Source organism: Macaca thibetana, chromosome 11 (genome assembly GCF_024542745.1).
Source record: "Macaca thibetana thibetana isolate TM-01 chromosome 11, ASM2454274v1, whole genome shotgun sequence".
In the NCBI taxonomy this organism is placed as follows: Eukaryota; Metazoa; Chordata; class Mammalia; order Primates; family Cercopithecidae; genus Macaca; species Macaca thibetana.
The window spans coordinates 91,579,256-91,600,455 of record NC_065588.1 but is presented as its reverse complement, the minus strand read 5'-3'; the positions used below and the strand labels follow the sequence as shown (position 1 = coordinate 91,600,455).

At 38.5% G+C, this 21,200-nt stretch overlaps 2 protein-coding genes across 9 annotated transcripts in view; both read right to left on the bottom strand.

Annotated features, from left to right (window-relative positions):
- Nucleotides 1–21,200, bottom strand: part of METAP2 (methionyl aminopeptidase 2) — an 817,888-nt gene that overhangs the window by 266,113 nt on the left and 530,575 nt on the right. The gene's annotated exons all lie outside the window — the stretch shown is intronic.
- Nucleotides 1–21,200, bottom strand: part of VEZT (vezatin, adherens junctions transmembrane protein) — a 77,998-nt gene that overhangs the window by 52,753 nt on the left and 4,045 nt on the right. For 2 of the 8 annotated variants that reach the window (XM_050747141.1, XM_050747149.1), the window contains exon 2: nucleotides 18,842–18,898. The exons of 2 other annotated variants lie outside the window; for them this stretch is intronic. In XM_050747141.1, coding sequence (XP_050603098.1) covers nucleotides 18,842–18,898 — 57 coding nt within the window. Of the gene's footprint in view, nucleotides 1–11,933; nucleotides 14,851–18,841; nucleotides 18,899–21,200 lie in introns of those variants that run through there. 4 more of the 8 variants (XM_050747146.1, XM_050747147.1, XM_050747139.1 and 1 more) reach the window with 4 other exon arrangements.

The following is a 21,200-nucleotide window of genomic DNA, read 5'->3' as shown; positions in this document are numbered from 1 at the left end:
CAGTCTCGCCAACATGGTGAAATCCCGTCTCTTCTAAAAATGCAAAAATTAGCCAGGCATGGTGGCACACATCTGTAATCCCAGCTACTCGGGAGACTGAAGCAGGAGAATCTCTTGAACATGGGAGGTGGAGGTCACAGTGAGCTGAGATCCCGCCACTGTACTCCAGCCTCGGCAACAGAGCGAGACTCCAGCTCCAAAAAAAAAAAAAGAAAAGAAAAGACATCAGATCTCCCAGATGTATACAGTTTGACCATTCACTTATGGCAACGCTTGTTTTCTACATGATTCATGATGTATTCTGTACAAGTGCCAGTGTCATCACTATATCATTGCTGGTTAGCTTTTATTTGAGACAGGGTCTTTCTCTGTCACCCAGGCTGGAGTGCAGTGGCATGATCACAGCTTACTATAGCCTCAACCTCTGGAGGTCAAGCAATCCTCCCACCTCACCCTCTGAGTGGCTGGGACTACAGGTGCAACCACCATACTCAGGTAATTTTTAAATTTATTGTAGAGATGGAGTCTTGCTATGTTTCTCTGGCTGGTCTCTAACTCCTGGCCTCAAGGGATCCTCCCGCCTCAGCCTCTTGAGTCATTGGGATTACAGACATGAGCAGTTGTATCTGGCTACAATGCTTTTATTATTAGCTTCACTCTTTTAAACTGCTTTAAACTCTTATAGATAGAACAAGTTGTAAGCTTTCAGGTCTTGGGTCAGAGAAGAATGGGCCAAAGATGGCAGAATTAGGCAACTGATTCAATAATAAATACTTACTGAACATCTTCCATGTCAGGCAACATGTAGGCACAGGGGATAAAACAAAACAGGAAAAGTTTTTCCTAAAAAGTTTTATCTTGTGATACCTCTGATAAAACCATGGTTCATTAAGCTTTCAACATTACCAAGGAAGTACTGAGTGCTCTGGTACTTTCTAGGAATGCTCTGTTTCCAGAAAAATCCTCTCCCTGTTTCAGCTTCCTTAAGCACAAAGTAAGAATGCTATGGGACTCCTAAACTTGTTCAGGTAGTAAAATAAAACTCACGACACTCTGAGAAACAAGATAAAAAAGTGGTACTTTTACTTTTTATTTTTTATTTTTTGAGACAGAGTCTCCCCGTGTCACCCAGGCTGGAGTACAGTGGCATGATCTTGGCTGACTGCAACCTCCACCTCCCGGGTTCAAGTGATTCTCCTGCTTCAGCCTCCCAAGTAGCTGGGATTACAGGCATGCGCTACTACGCCTAGATAATTTTTTGTATTTTTAGTAGATATGGGGTTTCATCACGTTGGCTAGGCTGGTCTTTAACTCCGACCTCAAATGATCCGCCCACCTCAGACTCCCAAATTGCTGGGATTACAGGCACGAGCCACCATGCCTGGCCAAAAGTGGTATTTTAAAATACAGAATTTTGTGCTAAACCAAATGCCATCTTATGCTACAATATAAGCCAAATACAGAGTATGGAAATCCTGCAGATCAAATTATTTAGTTCCCATGACTCAAGGACATATCTAAATAAATAATGAAATGCATTTGTCTTTTAAAAAAACACACACACACACACACCAAAAACAAATTATCAAATTTCTTCAACAAATAAATGACTTTTAAAACAGTGAGAGGTGGGAGACTGAGGTGGGGGGAGGATGGTGTAAGCCTGGGAGGCAGAGGTTGCAGTGAATAGAGATCGCACCATTGCACACCAGCCTGGATGACAGGGCCAGATCTTGTCTCAAAAAAAAAAAAAAAAAAAAAAAAAGAGGGCAAGAGGGTGGGGTAAGACTAAAGGGACCTATCACCCAGTGCAGCATATGGACATTGTTTTCGATCCTGCTTGGAACAACTGTAAGAAGGCATTTTCGAGAATTTAAGGAAGCTCAAACACAGACTAGGTATTAGATTATTAGGAAATTATTATTAATTTTGTTAGATGAGATAATTTTATTGGGGTTATCATTATTTATTTAGAAACAGGGTCTCGTTCTGCCACCCATGCAGTGGCGTGCATGGCTCACTGCAGCCTCAAACTCCTGGGCTCAAGGGATCCTCCCACCTCAGCCTCCTGCGTAGCTGGTACTACAGGTATGTGCCACTATGTCCGGCTAATTGTTCTTTATTTTAGGGACAGGGTCTCACTATATTGCCCAGGCTGGTCTCCAACCCCTAGGCTCATGTGATCCTCCCACCTCGGCCTCCCAAAGCACTGGGATTATAGGTGTAAGCCACTATGCCTGGCCAGTGTTATCTTGGAAAAGGAAAAAAAAAAGAGTTCTTAGTCTGTTTTGCGTTGTTATAACAGAATACTTGACACTGCATATTTTATAAAGAAAGAAGCTTACTTAGCTCATAGTTCTGCAGGCTGGGAAGTTCAAGAGCATGCCACTGGCTTCTGGTAAGGGCTCTGCTGCCTAGATATAATATGGTAGAAGGTCAAAAGGGGAGTGGTTATGTGCAAAGGCGCCAAGCACTAAGAATGTCCTTACTTTATAACCTGCTCTTTCAAGAACTAATCAATTCCCAAGAGAACTAATTCAGTTTTGAGAGAGCAAAAACTCACTCACTATTGTGAGAATGGCACCAAGCCATCCATGAAAGTGGAGCCTCGTGACCTAAATGCTTCCCATTAGGTCCTACCTCTTAAAGGTTCTACCTCCCAACATCAGTGCATGGCAATTAAATTTCAAATGAGTTTTGGCAGGGACAAACCACACCTAAATCACAGCAAGTACTTGTCTGTTAGAGATACATACTGATACATTTACAGGTGAAATTAGGTAATGTCTGATATTTGCTTTATTTTTATTTATTTATTTATTTATTTATTTATAACAGGACAAATGGGAATCATATGGTATTTGCTTTAAAATACACCAAGAAAAAAGGTGGGAGAGGGGGAGAGGAATAGATGAGACAGTTTGGTAAAATGTTAACAGCTGCTGAAGCTGAGTGATGGGTAAATGGAGCTTTTTTCTTTTTTTTTTGAGATGGTGTCACACTCTGTCACCCAGGTTGGAGTGCAGTAGTGCTATCTCTGCTCATGGCAACCTCCAAGCAATCCTCCTATCTCTGTCTTCCAAGTAGCTGGGACCACGGGTGTGCACCACCACCCCCAGTTCACTTTTTGTATTTTTGGTAGGGACGGGGTTTCACCAGGTTGCCCAGGCTGGTCTGGAACTCCTGAGCTCAAGTGCTGGAATTACAGGCATAAGCCACCAGGCCTGGCCATGGAGTTTTCGTTGTAGTATTCTCCCCCTTAAAATACAATTTTAAGGTCTATAATAAAAGTCTTTTAAAAATCAGATGCTAGGTTTTCCTAAAGTCTGGTATAAAAGGCTTAAGAAAATACTATGGAACAAAAATGTAAACTCGAAAATATTCAACTTATTATTATTATAATCTGGGGAAAAAATCATTTTATTGTTTTTTTTTTTTTGGTGAGATGGAGTTTCGCTCTTGTGGCCCAGGCTAGAACACAGTGGTGCCATCTCGGCTCACTGCAACCTCCCCCTCCCAGGTTCAAGTGATTCTCCTGCCTTAGCCTCTCAAGTAGCTGGGATTACAGGAGTCAGCCACCATGCCCAGCTGACTTTTGTATTTTTAGTAGACACAGGGTTTCACCAGGTTGGCCAGGCTGGTCTCGAACTCCTGACCTCAGGTGATCCACCTGCCTCAGCCTCCCAAAGTGTTGGGATTACAGGCGCGAGCCACCACGCCCGGCCCATTTAGATTTTAGATTTTAAAACACCGCACACGTAGTCCCAGCTACTGGGGATGCCTGCTTGAGTCCAGGAGTTTGAGGCTGTAGGGCCTATGATCACACTTGTGAATAGCCACCATACTCCAGCCTAGGCAACACAGCAAAATCCTGTCTCTAAAAAAGAAAACAAAACAAAACAAAATAAAAACCAGAAAAAAACCCATTAGAGTCTTACAAACTTCCATCTAATAGTCTCAGGCAATTTTATTTCTATTTTTTCTTTTTTAGAGACAGGGTCTCACTATGTTGCCCAGGCTGATCTTGAACTCCTGGCCTCAAGCAATCCTTCCACTTGGCCTCCCAAAGTGCTGGGATTACAGGTGTGAGCCACCACGTCCAGCTCAAACTTTCATCTAGTAGTGGTACTTCCATAGCAGTGGTACTTTTAACCTCTACTGAAAGAGAATATGACAAAAAGCAAAAGTTAATATAGTTAAGATCTAAAATAAATTTATGAGTTAATCACATGTGTATCAACTAGTGTAACTTGTATACGTTATTTTATGTATTTATTTTAAAAATTCAGAAAATGATGAGCAAGTATTTGGACTTGTAAACTTCCTGCAACAATGTCTATGCTTTTTAATATTTTCACCAAGGTCAACAAATATCAAAGGTATCCTCTAGCAACATGATTTCAAGTTGCTAGTCTCAGTGAAGGCACAAATAAGTGTCTACTTACTTGTCAATTTGAATTATTCACATTGTCTTTCCACAAGCTAATATAAAGTTCACGGAATAAACTATTCTCAATTATGTGATTTTTCTGAGCCACGTTTTAAAATCACCATTAAACAAGACAGTTAAAAACAAAAAGTAGAAACAAAAAAACTACTATGTTCTTATAAAGCAGTGGTTCTCAAAGTAGATCATCACTGCACAACTCCCCCTCCCCACATCTGGCAATTTCTGGAGACATTTTTCATTGTTAAAACTGAGGAGTGTGCTAGGCAGGGTAGCTCAAACCTGTAATCTCAGGACTTTGGGAGGCCAAGGCAGGAGGAACTGCTTGAGGCCAAGCATCTGAGACTATCCTAGGCAATATAAAGCAAGACCTTGTCTCTACTAAAAATAAAAAAATTAGCCAGAAATGGTGGTGTGCACCTGTGGTCCCAGCTACTTGGGAGGCTGAAAGTGAAGGACTGCTTGAGCCTGGAGCTCAAGGCCGCAGTAAGCCATTTAAGACTCGTCTCAAAACAAACTAACAAAACCTGTCGGCAAGGCATGGTGGCTCACACCTATAATCCCAGCACTCTGGGAGGCCAAGATGGGTGGGTCACTTGAGGTCACAAGTTTGAGACCAGTCTGGCCAACACAGTGAAACCTCGTCTCTACTGAAAAAAAAAAAAAAAAAAAAAAAAAAACAAAAATTAGCCAGGCATGGTGGTGCACATCTGCAGTCCCAATGACTTGGGAGGCCTGAGGCAGGAGAATCGTTTGAACCCAGGAGGCGGAGGCTGCAGCCAAGATAGTGCCACGGCACTCCAGCCTGGGCAACAGAACGAGACTCCATCTTAAAAAAACAAATCCCAAAACCCCCAAAAAACTGTGGGGTGGATGTGAGCAGTGCTACTGGTATCTAGTGCATAGAGATCGGGATGCTGCTCAACATCCTATATTGCATGGGACAACCCTCACAAAGAGTTATCTGGCCCAAAGTGTCAATAGTTCTAAGGCTGAGAACCTGTTTTCGAGCATTTCGAGTTCAATCAGAGATTGAAAAAAATCACAAAAAAATAAGTAGCCTAGCAGCTGCTTTCATTATTTACTTTTTATTTTGGGATGATGACTGATGTGAAAAGCAGTGACCAAAATGGAAAATTAGTTATTTTTCATGACTTGCAATGCTCAACAGCCTGTTGCAAAAACTCAACAGGCTTTCTAAGAGTGAAATGAGCTACCTTCAAAATAACTGCATTAGAATTTGTGCATTGAAATTTTAATCAGCTACTAATATAAAACCAAAATACTATAGCACTTCGTTACACTTAAAGAAGTATTGTGATGATCAATATGAACCTTTAAATAGGCTGAGAAATGTTATTACAGTATTAAAAATATCTGAGGAAAATAATTTTCTATATAACATCGTTTTACTCCAGTAGAGCCTTAAATTTTAAAGGCTTTAAGAATAGCTGAGCTAAGCTGTTGGGAGATTATTTCTACATAAACTTCATGCTCATCTAACTGATATTCGGTCTTCCAAAAAAAAAAAATTTCCTTCTTTAAAAAATTCTGTTGGGGTGTCAACATAAGAAAAGAAGTGCAACTCTGACTATCTGGGCCATAGATATTAACTAGGAAAGTTAGATATCTCAATAAACCTAGCGTCTTCCACAAATGGCACTTTACTGAATGGTTTCTTTTGGATATTGACACACTAGTAATATCAATACTACAGGTCCACAATCCAGCACCTCTACTGGGCTAAGAACAGTCAATGACTGTCTATCTTACAACTCAGTACTCGTTGCAATGTTTCTGTTTTTCTTCTATGTCTCTTTCTTTCCTTTCTTTCCCTTCTCTTTCTTGCTTGCTTGCTTGCTAAGAACAGTCAATCTTTGTCTGTCTTCCAACTCAGTAGTCATTGTTGCAATGCTTCTTTCTGTTTTTCTTCTATGTCACTTCTTTCTTCATCTCTCTCTTTCCTTCCTTTCTTCCTTTCTTTTTCTTTTCTTTCTTTTCTGGCTAAGAACAGTCAATGATTGTCTATCTTCCAAGTCAGTAGTCATTGTTGCAATGTTTCCTTCCTTCCTTCCTTCCTTCCTTCCTTCCTTCCTTCCCTCACTTCTTCCTTCCCTCCCTCCTTCCCTCCCCTCCTCCTCCTCCTCCTCCTCCTCCTCCTCCTCCTTCTTCTCTCTCTTTCTCTCTTTCTTTCTTTCTCCTGTCTGTTGTTCATGCCGGAGTGCAGTGACATAATCTCGGCTCACTGCAACCTCCATCTCCCAGGTTCGAGTGATTCTCCTACCTCAGCTTCCCAAGTAGCTGGGATTTAAGGCATGCGCCACCACACTTGGCTCATTTTTGTATTTTTAGTGGAGATGGTGTTTCATCATGTTGGCCAGGCTGGTCTCAAACTCCTGACCTCAAGTGATCTGTACTCCTTGGCCTCCTAAAGTGCTGGGATTACAGGCGTGAGCTACTGCGCCGGGCCCTATGTCACTTATTCTGTGTGTCTGAACCCTCCAAGCTCTTCACACTAGCCCTGATGCACCCTTGAGACTCTCTCCTTCCCTTTATTAGAAGAGCTGATCTCAGGGCCATATACCCTTTCAGAAAAGCAATTTGTAGTCTGCACTAACTACTGGCCAAATTCTGATTCTGGTCCCTCACACTATTTGTTCTCTCTTGCAGATGGCAATGACTGAGTGCTAACAGCATTCCAGTGTAAAGATCATCTGGATAGAAAAGGGATAATCATCATTTACTCCTTTATCACTAGCCAAATACTTATTGAGTGCCTACTCTGTGTCAGGCACTAGTTACTTGGGTAGTTCTCGCCCATTAACTTCTCTCTGGGGATATACAAGAAAAGTTAACTTATTTCATCTGAAAAGGACACTAAGCTCAACTACTCAACCTGGGTTTGTTTGTTTTTTACTGTCTTGCTGCTTTTATACGAAAAATTTAAACAATACAACAAGATATAAAATGAGAAATAACTTTGTTTTTCCTACCCTAGTCCCCTAGTCTCTCATCCAAAAGGTAATAAATATTTAGCTCATGAATCCTTCCCCCCAAATTTAGTATCCACTTACATATGTATGAATAGCCTTCAAAATTTCTATACAAATGGAAATATACTATATACTTTTCTCTGCACTTGGTTTCATTGACTGTATTTTAGAGACCTTTCCATATTAGGACATATATTGTACCTTATTCCTTTTCAGTGTCCTTATACCATTTAAATTCCATGAATCTATCATGATTTATTTATCCAGTCTCTTATTGTTGGATACTTGGACTACAAGAGGTATAGAAAAATGAAAACATTTAATAAATGTGTTTAAGTATTAAAATCAAAATAACTTGATTACTGATTGAAAATGGTTGGCAACGGAGGGATCAAGATTAAGATTGCTGATTTGAAGAATCAGGTGGTGCTATTTAATGGAATATGAAACAGTGGTGCAGCAACAAATCTGAGGATGAAGGTGATGTATTAGAAGTGCCTTATGAGATAGTCAAATGTGAATGGCGTAGACCTAAAATGTCTGGAGGTCAGGAAAGTAGCCTACTGAATGTATAGATTCAAGTTTTTAGCATATAAATATAGTGGCAAACTCATATGATATACCAGTATAGAAACGTATGTAGTCTGTAAGATCAACTAGAGATAATGGTATGAGAAGACAGGAGGGCCCTAACAGAGTTACTATACATATTTTAGAAAACAGCAGAGCCAAGCCTGAAAAACAATGTAGTAACACTAAAAATAGTTAACATTTGCTGAGTTGCTTATTTAGTAGGCATTGAGTTAAGCACGTTTTATAATACCTCATTTAATTCTAACAACTCTATAAAGAGGTATTTTTATTATTACTCTCATTTTACACATGAGGAAATGAGTCATAAAGAGGTATAACTTGCTTAAAGTCACCATCAGAACATAAACCCAGTTGGTCTGATTCCAAAGCTCATACTTTTAAACTATAATATAAAATTGTCTCTTTGAGAAAAATTGAGATGTAAAAGAAACCACCTCTCTCAAGTTCACCATATATATCATATGTTATATTCTATAAGGTTCAAAATGCTGAACCCTGCAAGGTATAATTTTCAATTCAATCATATTTTTGTCTCTCTTCAAGCTAACTTCATCTTAAATTGTCCCCTTCCATTGGTGGTTTTAAGTTTCATAGAAGCTACACAATCTGGGAACATACCAATACAGACTTTTTTCTCACGAGAATATTTTGGAAAATGCTCATATAAAATTGGTGTTATTACGATCTACAGGCTCCATGATTTTTATTCATCCTTCAGAGAGTGCTCTGTATTTATTAGCCTAAGGCTAATATAAAGTAGCAAATGGGAAGAAGTCAAGAAATTTTAAGGTATAAATTCAGAGAAGAGAAATAATCAGGAGGCAATGGATTACCAATTTAGAAATTTAGTTTCCAAGGGAAATAGAGCCATAGCAGGCACCAACATGAACAAGATAATGAAAACAAAACAAAACAAAATAATATTCCAGTGCTGTGTTTTCCCAAGGCTATGGGGCTATAAGTGGTGACTGTTTGATAATGGCTCTTGATCTTTTCCCACTGCCCATTTCTGAGTTTACAGCAAGTTTAACCTCTGGTTTGGTGATGTCAGTGGAGGCTGATAATTCTGCTTGATACTACCCAGATGCACAATCTTCTCACAGGAGGATGATCAGTGTAGTTCCTATCTGGTTGGTTGATTTATTTTCCACCCATCTCCCCACAAACAACAGCAGTACTAAACATTTATTGAGTACCCAGACAGGGCCAGGAATTAATCTAAGTTTTTTTTGTTTTTTTTTTTGTATATACAAGCCTGTCTCATCTTTGCAATAACCTTATGAGGCATGGCTCATTTTAGATATGAAGAAACTAAGGCACAGAGAGACCAAGGGAACTTGCCCAAAGTCACAAGGACAGATAGTAGTAAATAAAAGAGGGATTTTTCTGGGTCGGATAAACCTGATAGATTCAGTGCTGTTATCTACCCCATCATATTGCAAATAATTTTGAGTAAAGAAGTTCATTAATTTGGTCTAATGTAGTACTGTGTATAGTTGTTTGTTTTACTTAACTAGAAACGAAACTTGTAATTTTAAATCTATTTAGCAGATTAAGTTAGAAAACTCAAAATAGGCTAGAATTATTCTCCTGATAATATCTACATTTATTCCCAATCCTTATTTTTGCTTCAGATGAGCTATAGCTCACATGTAAGAATTCAGTAAGAGCCGGGCACCATGGCTGATGCCTGTAATCCCAGCGGATCACTTGAGGTCAGGAGTTTGAGATCAGCCTGTCCAACGTAGTGAAACCCCCTCTCTACTGAAAATACAAAAATTAGCCGGGCATGGTGGCGGGAGACTGTAATGTGGGTTTATTGTAATACCAGCTATTCGAGAGGCTGAAACAGGAGAATCACCTGAACCCAGGAGGCAGAGGGTGCAGTGAGCCAAAATCATGACACTGCACTCCAGCCTGGGCAACAGACAGAGACTCCCTCTCAAAAAAAAAAAAAAGAAAAAGAAAAAATTAAGTAAGAGCATTTGCCTCACGTTACACAAGGTTAGAAATTGGCTGCAAAGGTTCTTGGGGGCTACAGAAACAATGGTACTCTAGTCTTAAAAATTACTTTCAAAACTAGCTTAATGGGTTTCAAAAACAACTCATTGAAAATGGAGGCCCAGAGCGGTGTCTCTCATCTGTAATCCCAGCACTTTGGGAGGCCGAGGCGGGCGAATTTTTTACAATGAGAACATATTCATGTGTTATCTGTGTGGAAAAAGGTAGTTAAGGTCTGCTAAGAAAAAAAAAAAGAAAAGAAAAAAAGAAGGTACCCAATTACATGTGAGTTTAGTAAATGAATAAAATGAGCCAATACACTTTTCCATATAAAAACTAATGATGGGGTGGGTGCAGTGGCTCACCCCCCATAATTCCAGTACTTTGGGAGGTTAAGCCATGTAGATCACTTGAGCCAAGGAATTTGAGACCAGTCTGAGCAACATGGCGAAGCGCTGTCTCTACAAAAAATACAAAAATTAGCCGAACATGGTGGTACACACCTGTGCTCTTAGCAACTCAGGAGGCTGAGGCAGGAGGACTGCTTGAGCTTGGGAAGTAGAGGATGCAGTGAGCTCAGATTGTGCCACTGCACTCCAGCCTGGGCGACAGAGTGAGACTCTGTTTCAAAAAATCCAAAAAATAACAAACGAACAAAAAAACCCAAACTAAACCAACCCCAAAACTAACGCTCTACTTCAACGATTACACATTCCTTTATTTAAAATGTCAGTATGATATCTAAACCACATTATCAGGTTTGGCAAAATGCTAACTATTGTCAGATGTCAGATGTTATTTGGGCCATGCAGTCCATATTAAATACAAAAAGCAAGAAAACACAGGCACACTAGCTACTAACAGAGAAGGACGTATAAGGCACAAAGCATTGGCACAAAAGCCCAAAATTGTGTAATGTTTGAGAAGTAACTTTGTTAACGCAGACCTCACACCTATATGAATCTGTGCTTATTCTGGTTCAAAGGATCAAAAAGCCTTTAATTTCCATTCTCAAGTTACAGAATTCACCAAGTTATATGTAACTTTTCTTCAAGTTTGTACCAATTTGTAATTTCTCTGGGAAAAAAGTATTCTCTACATACTACCATGTAAATTACATATTTTTAAAAGTTTCTACCATGCCAACAGAACCTCTAAAAGATCTTTAATTCAAAATAAAATCTCTAGGGAAAAGGTATCTGCAACTAAAGGGATTTGATGGGAAAATATGTGCCTGAAAATTATTATGTGTTATTTCAAAGCATTTAAAAAAATATTTTATCTTTGAATACAGCTTAAAGCTATAGGTCTAAATGTGACTATCACATATAGAACAACAATATATCGTTTTTGGAAAATACCACTGAAAAGGATTAAACTCCTCTTGTTAATTGCTATGATTTCCATGTTTTTCCAGGCTAGCTGCAGATTATCACAAAATAAACTGATGAGTAAAACTGTAACAAATTATAAAAGGCAGTGATTTTTCTCAATTTTTAATGAGGAATCTACTTAAAAGGCTAAATCTCTGTCAAAATTAACAAAATCCCATGATGGAAAATAAATTTCCCCATAATTGTATTGCCAATGTAGTAAATTTCTATAGACTTTTCACTTATCTTAATTCAGTACACAATCACAAAGTATAATCTGAAATTAACTACTTTGTGCTTTTATCTCCCTTAAACCTTAGATAATATCAGGATATTAAGATATAAAATAATAGGAAATGCTTTTCAGAGCATTCACATTTCAACATAATTTCTAACTTAGTATACCAAAAGCCCCAAATTCAAGCATTAGTTAATTAATCAGCAAAGTAAAATCGAATCATAGAATTTAAAGAGATTAAGCTAAAAGGGTCCATTAAAATTGGTCCAACTGATTAAACTACTCACAGACAGCATGGTTCTAATTTCTCCAGTTGACCTAAATGAAAAATTTACTGCCTCTTGTCCATATTCTTTTTTGATCCATACATTTCTTTCTTTGATGATTCCCACTTGTTTCTCCAGAAGAAGTACAGTACAAAATGGCCACTGAATTGGAGGGCGTGCCTCTGTCATTACTAAGCATTTTCCTATCAGAAGCAGACCTTTGAAAAAATATCTGAACATTATTTCTTCAGTGCTGTTATTACTCAGCAACTACAGACGAAGGTAATAGGAATACCGGAGTTTTAAAAATGCCTTCAAAGGATGTTTTTAGTGTTCGTGTTTATTTAAAAGTTTTTAAATAAACCAAGAAAAAGTGAGACACATATATTAATAAGTTTGTCCGGCTGTAGGCTTCTAATATTTTCCACTGAAATCCTATCCAATGATTCTTATATGAGATGTAATAAATAGCAAACATTTTAAAAAAGAGTAACCTTAAGATTTCTCTACACAACAGTACAAATGTACTTAAGTGCAATACTACCTAAGTCCAAAATCTAAATAAAAATCAAACATACCCATCAAACGACTAAGAGATGCAATAGGAGAAAACTGACTCACACAGCTTTTATACTCTATTGACTAAAAAGCAAGGATAGCAGTGGATTGTCTTAACTAAGTGGAGAGAAGCCAGCAATGGTAGATTGGTATCTCCCTGGTTCTGATGCTACTTTTAATATTATTTGAAATCTAGCTAATTAACTGGCACGTATCAGTCACTTAAATGAATGCAGAGCAGAAGCAAGGAGAGGAAGCAAAACTTCATTTTCAACTGCTTTAAGACAAAGGCCAGAAGATCAAACACAATTGGCAAAATGTTGGATGTGAGGAGAGCATGGAGTAAAGTTTAATATAATGTTTGGATATTATGAGATAACATCCAACTTTATTTCCCTTGCTTCTTATCCCAAATAAAAAAATAAAAAATAAAAAAAAAGGAAAGATAACAGGCCACTATGGCTCACACAGGATGAGGTGAGAGGAGAAGATAGCTGGAGCCTAGGAGTTCAAGGCTGCAGCGAGCTACTATTGCACCACTTGTACTCCAGCCTGGGTGACAGAGTGAGACTGTCTCAAAAAACAGAAAAAAGAATAAAAAATCCATTTTAATAAAGGTCTTAATGAGATATAATATTAAAAGTTGTGGATTAATCAGCAAAAACCTCAACAGTAAGAGATAGGAGGCTATATTCTGTCAACTACATAAATTACAATGCAGATTTTAAAATAAAGGGTGTCCTCAAATATGTTATTTCAAGTAAAAAGTAACGGGCACACTGATTTGCTATAGTGGGAATAATAATAACAGGAAGTCTCAATGTATACTATAAATAATACTCAAAAAATCCAGAGGCAATGAAGTTAGTATACTTTTTTTTTTTTTGAGACGGAGTCTCACTCTGTTGCCCAGGCTGGAGTGCAATGGCGTGATCTCGGCTCACTACAATCTCCGTCTCCTGGGTTCAAGCAATTCTCCTACCTCAGCCTCCTGAGCAGCTGGGATTACAGGTGCCCGCCACCATGCCCAGCTAACTTTTGCGTTTTTAGTAGAGACACGCTGGTCTCAAACTCCTGACCTCAGGCGATCCGCCTGCCTCACCCTCCCAAAGTGCTGGGATTACAGGAATGAGCCACTGCACCTGGTTGGAGTTAGTACACTTTCTAACACCGTGCCCCTGTCGAGTACACTGAGCTTTGAACTTTTTTTCCTAAATCCTTAAGGCATGAATTGCTTCTAGGAACTCAGAGAACACCTGGTGCAGAACCAAGGAAAACTAAAATTGAGTCAGGATTTTTAATATAAAAAGAGACTGGAAATGAGTAGATTATTTTCCTGTATTTTCTAATTAATGGAAGCCTCTAAGGGCCTACTCTCATTTATTCAATCCACTAGATAGTTTCCGATCCCCTAGAATGGATTTAAGAAAAATTTCATACCAAAAGATGATACGGTATAAAGGATGATCCTGGGAAACAAGTTCTAGAGAAATTAAATGATTTATTCAGAATCTCATTACTAATTTATGTTAGTCTCTTGACTCCTCATCTAGTCCTCTTTCCATAATGCTTTTAACAGAATGAAAACTTTCAATATAGCTGCACATAAAATACCAAGGTAACTACAAAAAGTAATGTAGGCACTGTGTGTGTCATAGCTTGAGACAAAGGGACTTACATTTTAATAAATACAATAAAAAATACATAAAAGAGAGAACAACTTCCTACTTTTCTTGGATGTTTAGACGTAAAAGAGAAAAAAATGTTTTAACTGGAGCCCCAAGGATCTGTGAAGAAGCCAAAACAGAAGAAATCACACAACATAAGCAGAAAAAAAGCAGACTTGTTCCCCAAGAATAATTTTTGTAATTCATATTAAACATGGAATTTCTTGGTTATAAACCGGAGTTAGTGTTTTGTTTTTGTCTTTGTTTTGAGACAGGGTCTCATTTCATTGCCCAGGCTGGAATGCAGAGCTGCAATCACAGCTCACTGCAGCCTCAACCTCCTGGGCTCAAGCAATCTTCCCACCTCAACCCCCAAAGCAGCTTGGACTGCAGGTACATGCTACCACACTGGCCAATATTTACATTTTCTGTAGAGACAGGGTCTCACTATGTTGCCCAGGCTGGTCTTGAACTCCTGAGCTCATGTGATCTTCTAACCGCAGCCTCCTAAATTGTTGGGATTACAGGTGTGAACCACCGTATCTGGCTAGACTTGGTCTTAATGGTCAATCTTTGATGTCAATAGAGTTGTGATTTAATAACACTATTAATAAATATTATTCCTATTATAGATAGTGATAGCATGAATTTTGCTATGCTTCTAATCTCAGCTACTACTTGGAACTAGATTATTTTAAATAATACAACTTTAGGGCTTTATGTTTGACAAACTGAAACTCAGGATATATTTAAAAAATAAAATGATATAATAATACTTTAAATTTTATATGTATAATTATTCTAGACAGAAAGCTCCATTATAAGAATAGCAAATACGGTCCACATATATGTTCACAGACAAAAACAATATTCTTCCATTAGTCAAATCAAAAATGCAAGTAAGAAAGAATATACAATTATTACTTAGGGAAAAAAATGCTTTAATGTTTCTCAGAGATGTATAGTAACTTTTAAAAATACAAAGAAAGGGGAATCTCTCGAGGAAGAGAGAAATTTTTTAAAACTTCCTTTTAAATGTGAAAGGTTTTGTGAGAGTCACTTCCTTTCATTCAACTAATTAAGTGCTAAGGGGGAAAAGGATGAAAGCTGAACATATGGCCAACAAAGGGTTAACATTTAATAACTTACACAGAAGTATGAAAGAAGTTGGAGAAGAAAAAATCATGATAAAATGGGTAAAAATTATCTTTCTCAGCCAGGAACAAAAGAAAAGAGGAAGAATGAATTTAAACAAACACCAAAAACAGTAAAGAGTTCACCTACAGAGGATAAGGTACCAACTCAAGAGATTTGAGTAAAAGATCCCTTTAATACAATATTGTCCCTAATAGAAGAAAGTTACAAAGGAATGGTTTAAATGAACTTCAAATGATGCAAAGAGGCAGAAAAATTAGTCTTTCAGATTTAAAAAGTCTTATTTCCAGGCATTCTTCCCTCTAGGAATAGCAGGGTTTAAGACAGAATAAATGACCTGAAGTTTCTGCAATTAAAAGTTAAGGTCCAGTGCAGTCGTTCATGTCTATAATCCCAGCACTCTGGGAGGTCGAGGCAGGAGAATTACTTGAACCTGGGCAACATGTCAAAACCCACTCTCTGCAAAAAATACAAAAATTTGGCTGGGCACGGTGGCTCATGCCTGTAATCCCAGCACTTTGGGAGGCAGAGACGGATGGATCACATGAGGTCAGGCATTCGAGACAAGCCTGGCCACCATGGCGAAACCCCATCTCTACTAAAAATACAAAAATTAGCAGGGTGTGGTGGCATGCGCCTGTAATCCCAGCTACTGGGGAGGCTGAGGCAGGAGAATCACTTGAACCTGGGAGGTGGAGGTTGCAGTGATCCGAGATCATACCATTGCACTCCAGTCTGGGCGACAAGAGCAAAACAAAATTCCATCTCAAAAAAAAAAAAAAAAAAAAATTAGTAGGGCATGATGGCACATGCCTGTAGTCCCAGCTACTTGGGAGCTGAGATGAGATAATCACCTGAGCCTGGGAAGTTGAGGATGCAGTGAACAGTGATTGTTCTATTGGAGGCCAGCCTGGCGACCGAGTGAGACCCTGTCTAAAAAACAGTTAAGAAAGCAACATCAGAACTTTAACACCTTTCTAAAGTAATTGGAGAATTCTTACTCTCAAAACACTGTAATTAATGATGATGATAATAGAGTAAAACAACAATCTTGGTATTTCATGCTTATTTTGCTAATACTCATGTTAGACATAGTATCCATCATTTTCTAAACTTTGTTCTGTTGCTGTTTAGCCTGAGTGGTCCGAGATGAGGTTATACTGCCCTTCTCAATTCAGCCTCTTAGAGCAGAATGATGATAGAAGATTCTGATTAAAACAAATGATCTTATAGAAGGAGGAGTCAGCCTCCAATATAATGGAATTAACCTTGAAAGTATGTAGGGAATCTAGCTCTGATAAAATGAAGGTAATCAGATTCTAGGGCAAGAAATGGGAATTGGGCCTGGGCACTTCACTTTTTCTTTCCTCCCTTAGTCCTTCTCTTATATCATCTTTCAGTGCACATCTACTCCTCTCAGACTAAGAGGACTCAATGTTATCACTGGAAGGAGAAGTACAATGACCCAAAATATAATACTGTAAAATTTACAAATAATCCAAGAAATAGAAATTAAAACAAGATACCTCAAAGAGTTTGTTTTAAGGGAAGGGATGTTGTTGGAATATTTTCCAAAACTCTGCATGATTTAAGTTTTTAACTTTAATGCAGCATGTAATTCTCTAGGTAAGTCTCAAGACATGAATCAGTCTGCTTTCTGACTCTGAAGATCATTAAAATAACAGTATTACAATAAATATACCAAAAAAAAAAAAATCACAGTTAAATTTTCTTAGGGGAAGCAAGGTTAGGCCCTAAGATAGATATGGCAAACTAGCTTGTTCAATCTCTATTCTATAATCTGACATTTCCCAAATTATCTTGCAGCTAGGATTCTAGATATAAATTAGGGTTTCCCCAAGTAGGAGTGCTGTGTAAGAGATTGGGAAGGTGGAAGAGAAGCAGAAGTCCACTTTTGGCTCCTTTGGCTTTTGTTTCATCTGTTCTTTTTTTAAAAAAAAAATAATAATAAAGGCAAAGTCTCAATCTGTCACCAAGGCAGAGTGCAGTGGCCTCATCAAAGCTCATCACAGCCTTGAACTCCCGGGTTTAAGCAATCCTCCTGTGTCAGCCTCCTGAGTAGCTAGGGCCACAGGTGCATGCCACCATGCCCAGCTAATTCTTTAAAATAAGTTTTTATAGAAGCAAGGTCTCGCTATGTTGCCCAGGCTGGTCTCCAACTGCTGGCCTCAAGTGATCCTCTGATCCCCCCACTCCTGGCCTTGTTATTTCATTTGTCCATTTGTTCTCTCATTCCTTCTCTTCCCTCCCTCCTTCTCTCTTTCTCTTTTTCTTTTTTTCTTTTCTATAAAACAAAGCCGTGAGGCAAAATGTTTCTATAGCAGTATTCCAATATGGGTACTCCAGCTTCTTGGTAACACAGCTGCAGATGTGGTAGAGACAGTGGAGACACTCCAAGTTCCAATACCAAGGTATCACTTTGTTAGGTTATTGCGAAGCAGATGTGGTGATGGCTTCTGATTCCTGGACTGTAACTATGATCATGATCACGTGCTCTTGCCTTCATGAGCATAGTAACTTGGATAGAGCTTGATCCTGTAGGCCTTCCAATGATAATCTAACCACTAATTCCCTATGCTAAATTCCTTTCTGCTTATGGCACACGGACAGCTTTCTGTTTACTGCATTAACGGGTCCCCAACCCCCAGGCCCACACAGCACTGGTACTGGTCCATGGCCTGTTAGGAATACAGCCTACAGCCGGCAGGCAGGTGGGCCAGTGGGTGAGCGAGCATTACTATCAGAGCTCTGCCTCCTGTCAGATCAGTGGCAGCATTAGATTCTCATAGGAGCAGGAAACCTATTGTGAGCTGCGCATGTGAGAGATCTAGGTTGTGTGTTCCTTATGAGAATCTAACTAATGTCTGATGATCTGAGGTAGAACAGTTTCATCCTGAAACCATCCTCCATCTGTGGAAAAATTGTCTTCCACAAAACCAGTCCCTGGTGCCAAAAACCAGTCACTGTGCATTAGGATGTATGGTTGACACAGTACTTAGTATCTAGAAGTAGGGCTGACTTAGCAGAACCTGAAATATGTTCCACTGGCTGAGTAATCAAGTGGTAGATGGCAAGAAAACATTGTGCCTAACAAGCTTTCGGCTCTTCAAAAGAAGGCCTTTCTCAGTCAGTGGCCTGAGATCTAAATGGAATGAAAGTGGTAACAGTGGTAGAGGGGGTTACAGGTCTCATAGGTGGTAAAGCACAAACGCAGGATATAAGATGGCTGCTAAAAGCCTTTCTCAAGAAGAATCCCCTAATAAGAGTTATAGTTTAGCTGGATGTGGTGGCACATGCCTGTAGTCCCAGCTAGTCAGGAGGCTGAGTTGGGAGGATCGCCTGAGCCAGGAGTTGGAGCCTGCAGTGAGTTATGATGGTAACACTGCATTCCAGCCTAGGGAACAGTGCAAGACCCCGCCTCGAAAAAAAAAAAAAAAAAAAAAAAAGTTGTGGCTTTAGGTACAGGAATGCAATCACTAACAAATAGTAGCCATAGAGGGAAAGAATTCAGACAAGAAACACCCAAACTTCTCTGGCGCTCTTTCCTCCATCCTTTGATCTGCAGGTCCTTCCCACTGGCCGAACCTAAATGGAACCCAGAGGACAAGGGAATACAGTGATGCAGTCCATAATGATCAAGGTGGAATTATGGGTCTGAGGGATACATGGAGAAAAATAATCACCAACGATAACATCAATCCCTCAACTATACACTTGGGTATTAAATAAGAAATAAAAATGGAACTTACACAACTGTGAGACAAACTACATTTCAAAACTTGCGTGATACAACTCAAGCAATACTCAGGGAAATTTATAGCCTTACAAGTTATTTTGGGCATTTAGGTTTTTAACTCAAGAAGCTAAAGAAAACAGAACAAAAATAGCAAAATAAACACAAACAGATGAATGGAAATGGATAAAAGTAGAAATTTAAAAAAATTTAAAACCACAAACAAATTCAATAGAACTGATCAAACAAAATCAACAACTAGTTCTTTGAAAAGTCTACCTGGGGCCAGGCACGGTGGCTCACATCTGTAATCCCACCTGAGGTCAGGAGTTCAAGACCAGCCTGGCCAACATGGTGAAACCCCATCTCTACTATAAATACAAAAATTAGCTGGGCGTGGTGATGGATGCCTGTAATCCCAGCTACTTGGGAGGCTGAGGCAGGAGAATTGCTTGAACCCAGGAGGCGGAGGTTGCAGCGTGCCAAGACCCTGCCATTGCATTCCAGCCTAGGCAATAAGAGTGGAACTCTGTCTCAAAAAAAATGAAGTCTATCTGGTAAGTTGACACTCCAGCGCATCTATGCAAAACAAAAATAAAAACATAACAACAATGAGATCTAATTCATGCTCTAAATGAAACTAAAAATTAAGAGACTACTAAGAATATATCAATTATATTGAAAACCTAGATAAAAAGCAATTTGCTGGAAAAATTTAATAAAAGGTAACATTTAGTGAGTGATTACAATGTGTCAGGTACTCATCTAAGTAATTCACTTATATTAAATCATTTAGTACTCACAACTACCTTACGAGACAGATACTGTTATTTTTATTTAATATGGAGAAAACTGAAGCTTAGACAAGTAACCTGCTCGAAGTCACATTAACTAATAAATAGCTGACCTAGGATTTCTTAGGTTATCCAGCTCCAGAGCCCATATCTTTAACTATATTACACTGCCTTTCAGAATAAAAAAGTTACCAAAATAGAAAATTGTACCTGAGCAATAACCATAAAAGCAATTGAACTGATAGACAACATTCAGTCTCTTTTCCCCAGGTAAGGCCAATTTAGCTATACCCTGAAGAAACAGAAAATTCTCATTTTGTAAAATCAGTCCCAGAGCACAGAATGAAATGGGAAGTTGCCTGACTCATTTAGAAGGCAAGTAATAAATGTTCATAGATTGGAGATTCAATATTGTAAAGATGTTAAGTTTCCCCAAAGTAATTTACAGCTTCAAAGCAATTTCAATCAAAGTCTCAGTAGGTCTTTTTTTTTTTTTTTCCCCCACAAAAACTGACAGGCTGATCTAAAATTTATATGGAAATATAATGGGCCAAGAATAGCCAAAGGCAATCTTGAAGAAAAAATACAGCTGAAGGGTCTTATGCTATCAGATATTAAAACCTATTTTTAAAATTATAGTGATTAAAATAAAGTGGTATTAACACAAGAATAGACAAAATGATCAATGGCAAATAAGAAAGGGTACAGAAGGAAATTCACACATAAAAGGTTCCCTGATTTATGACAAAGGCAACACTACAGTTCAGTGGGGGAAAAAATGATCTGCTCAGTGATGGTGCCAGGTCAACTGGACATCCACATGGGAAAAAAAAAAAAAAGTTGATCTTCACTTGTTACCATACAAAAATCAGCACCAGATGGATGACAGATCTAAATGGGAAAAGGTCAAATAAAGCTTTTAAAGAAAATATCTTTGTGACCTTAGAACAGGCAAATTTTTTTTAACAGCACTAATCATAAAAGAATAAGGTTTAATTGGATTATAATAAAGAGCTTCTGTTCATTGAAAGACACGATTAAAAGTGTGCAGAAGCCACAAATAGCCCAAGGTAAGATATATGAGGTATATACAGTTGTCTCTTTATTCATGGGGAATTGGTCACAGGACTGGGGCAAATACCCAGTCCATGGATGCTCAAGTCCCTTATATAAAATGGCATAATATATGCATATAACATACACACATTCTCCCACATATTTTAAGTCAGCTGTAGATTATTTGTAATACCTAATACAATGTGAACGCTATATAAATAGTTGTTATCCTGTAAAGTTTTTTATTTGTATTATTTTTTGAATATTTTTGAGTATTTATTTATTTAGAGATATGGTCTCACTC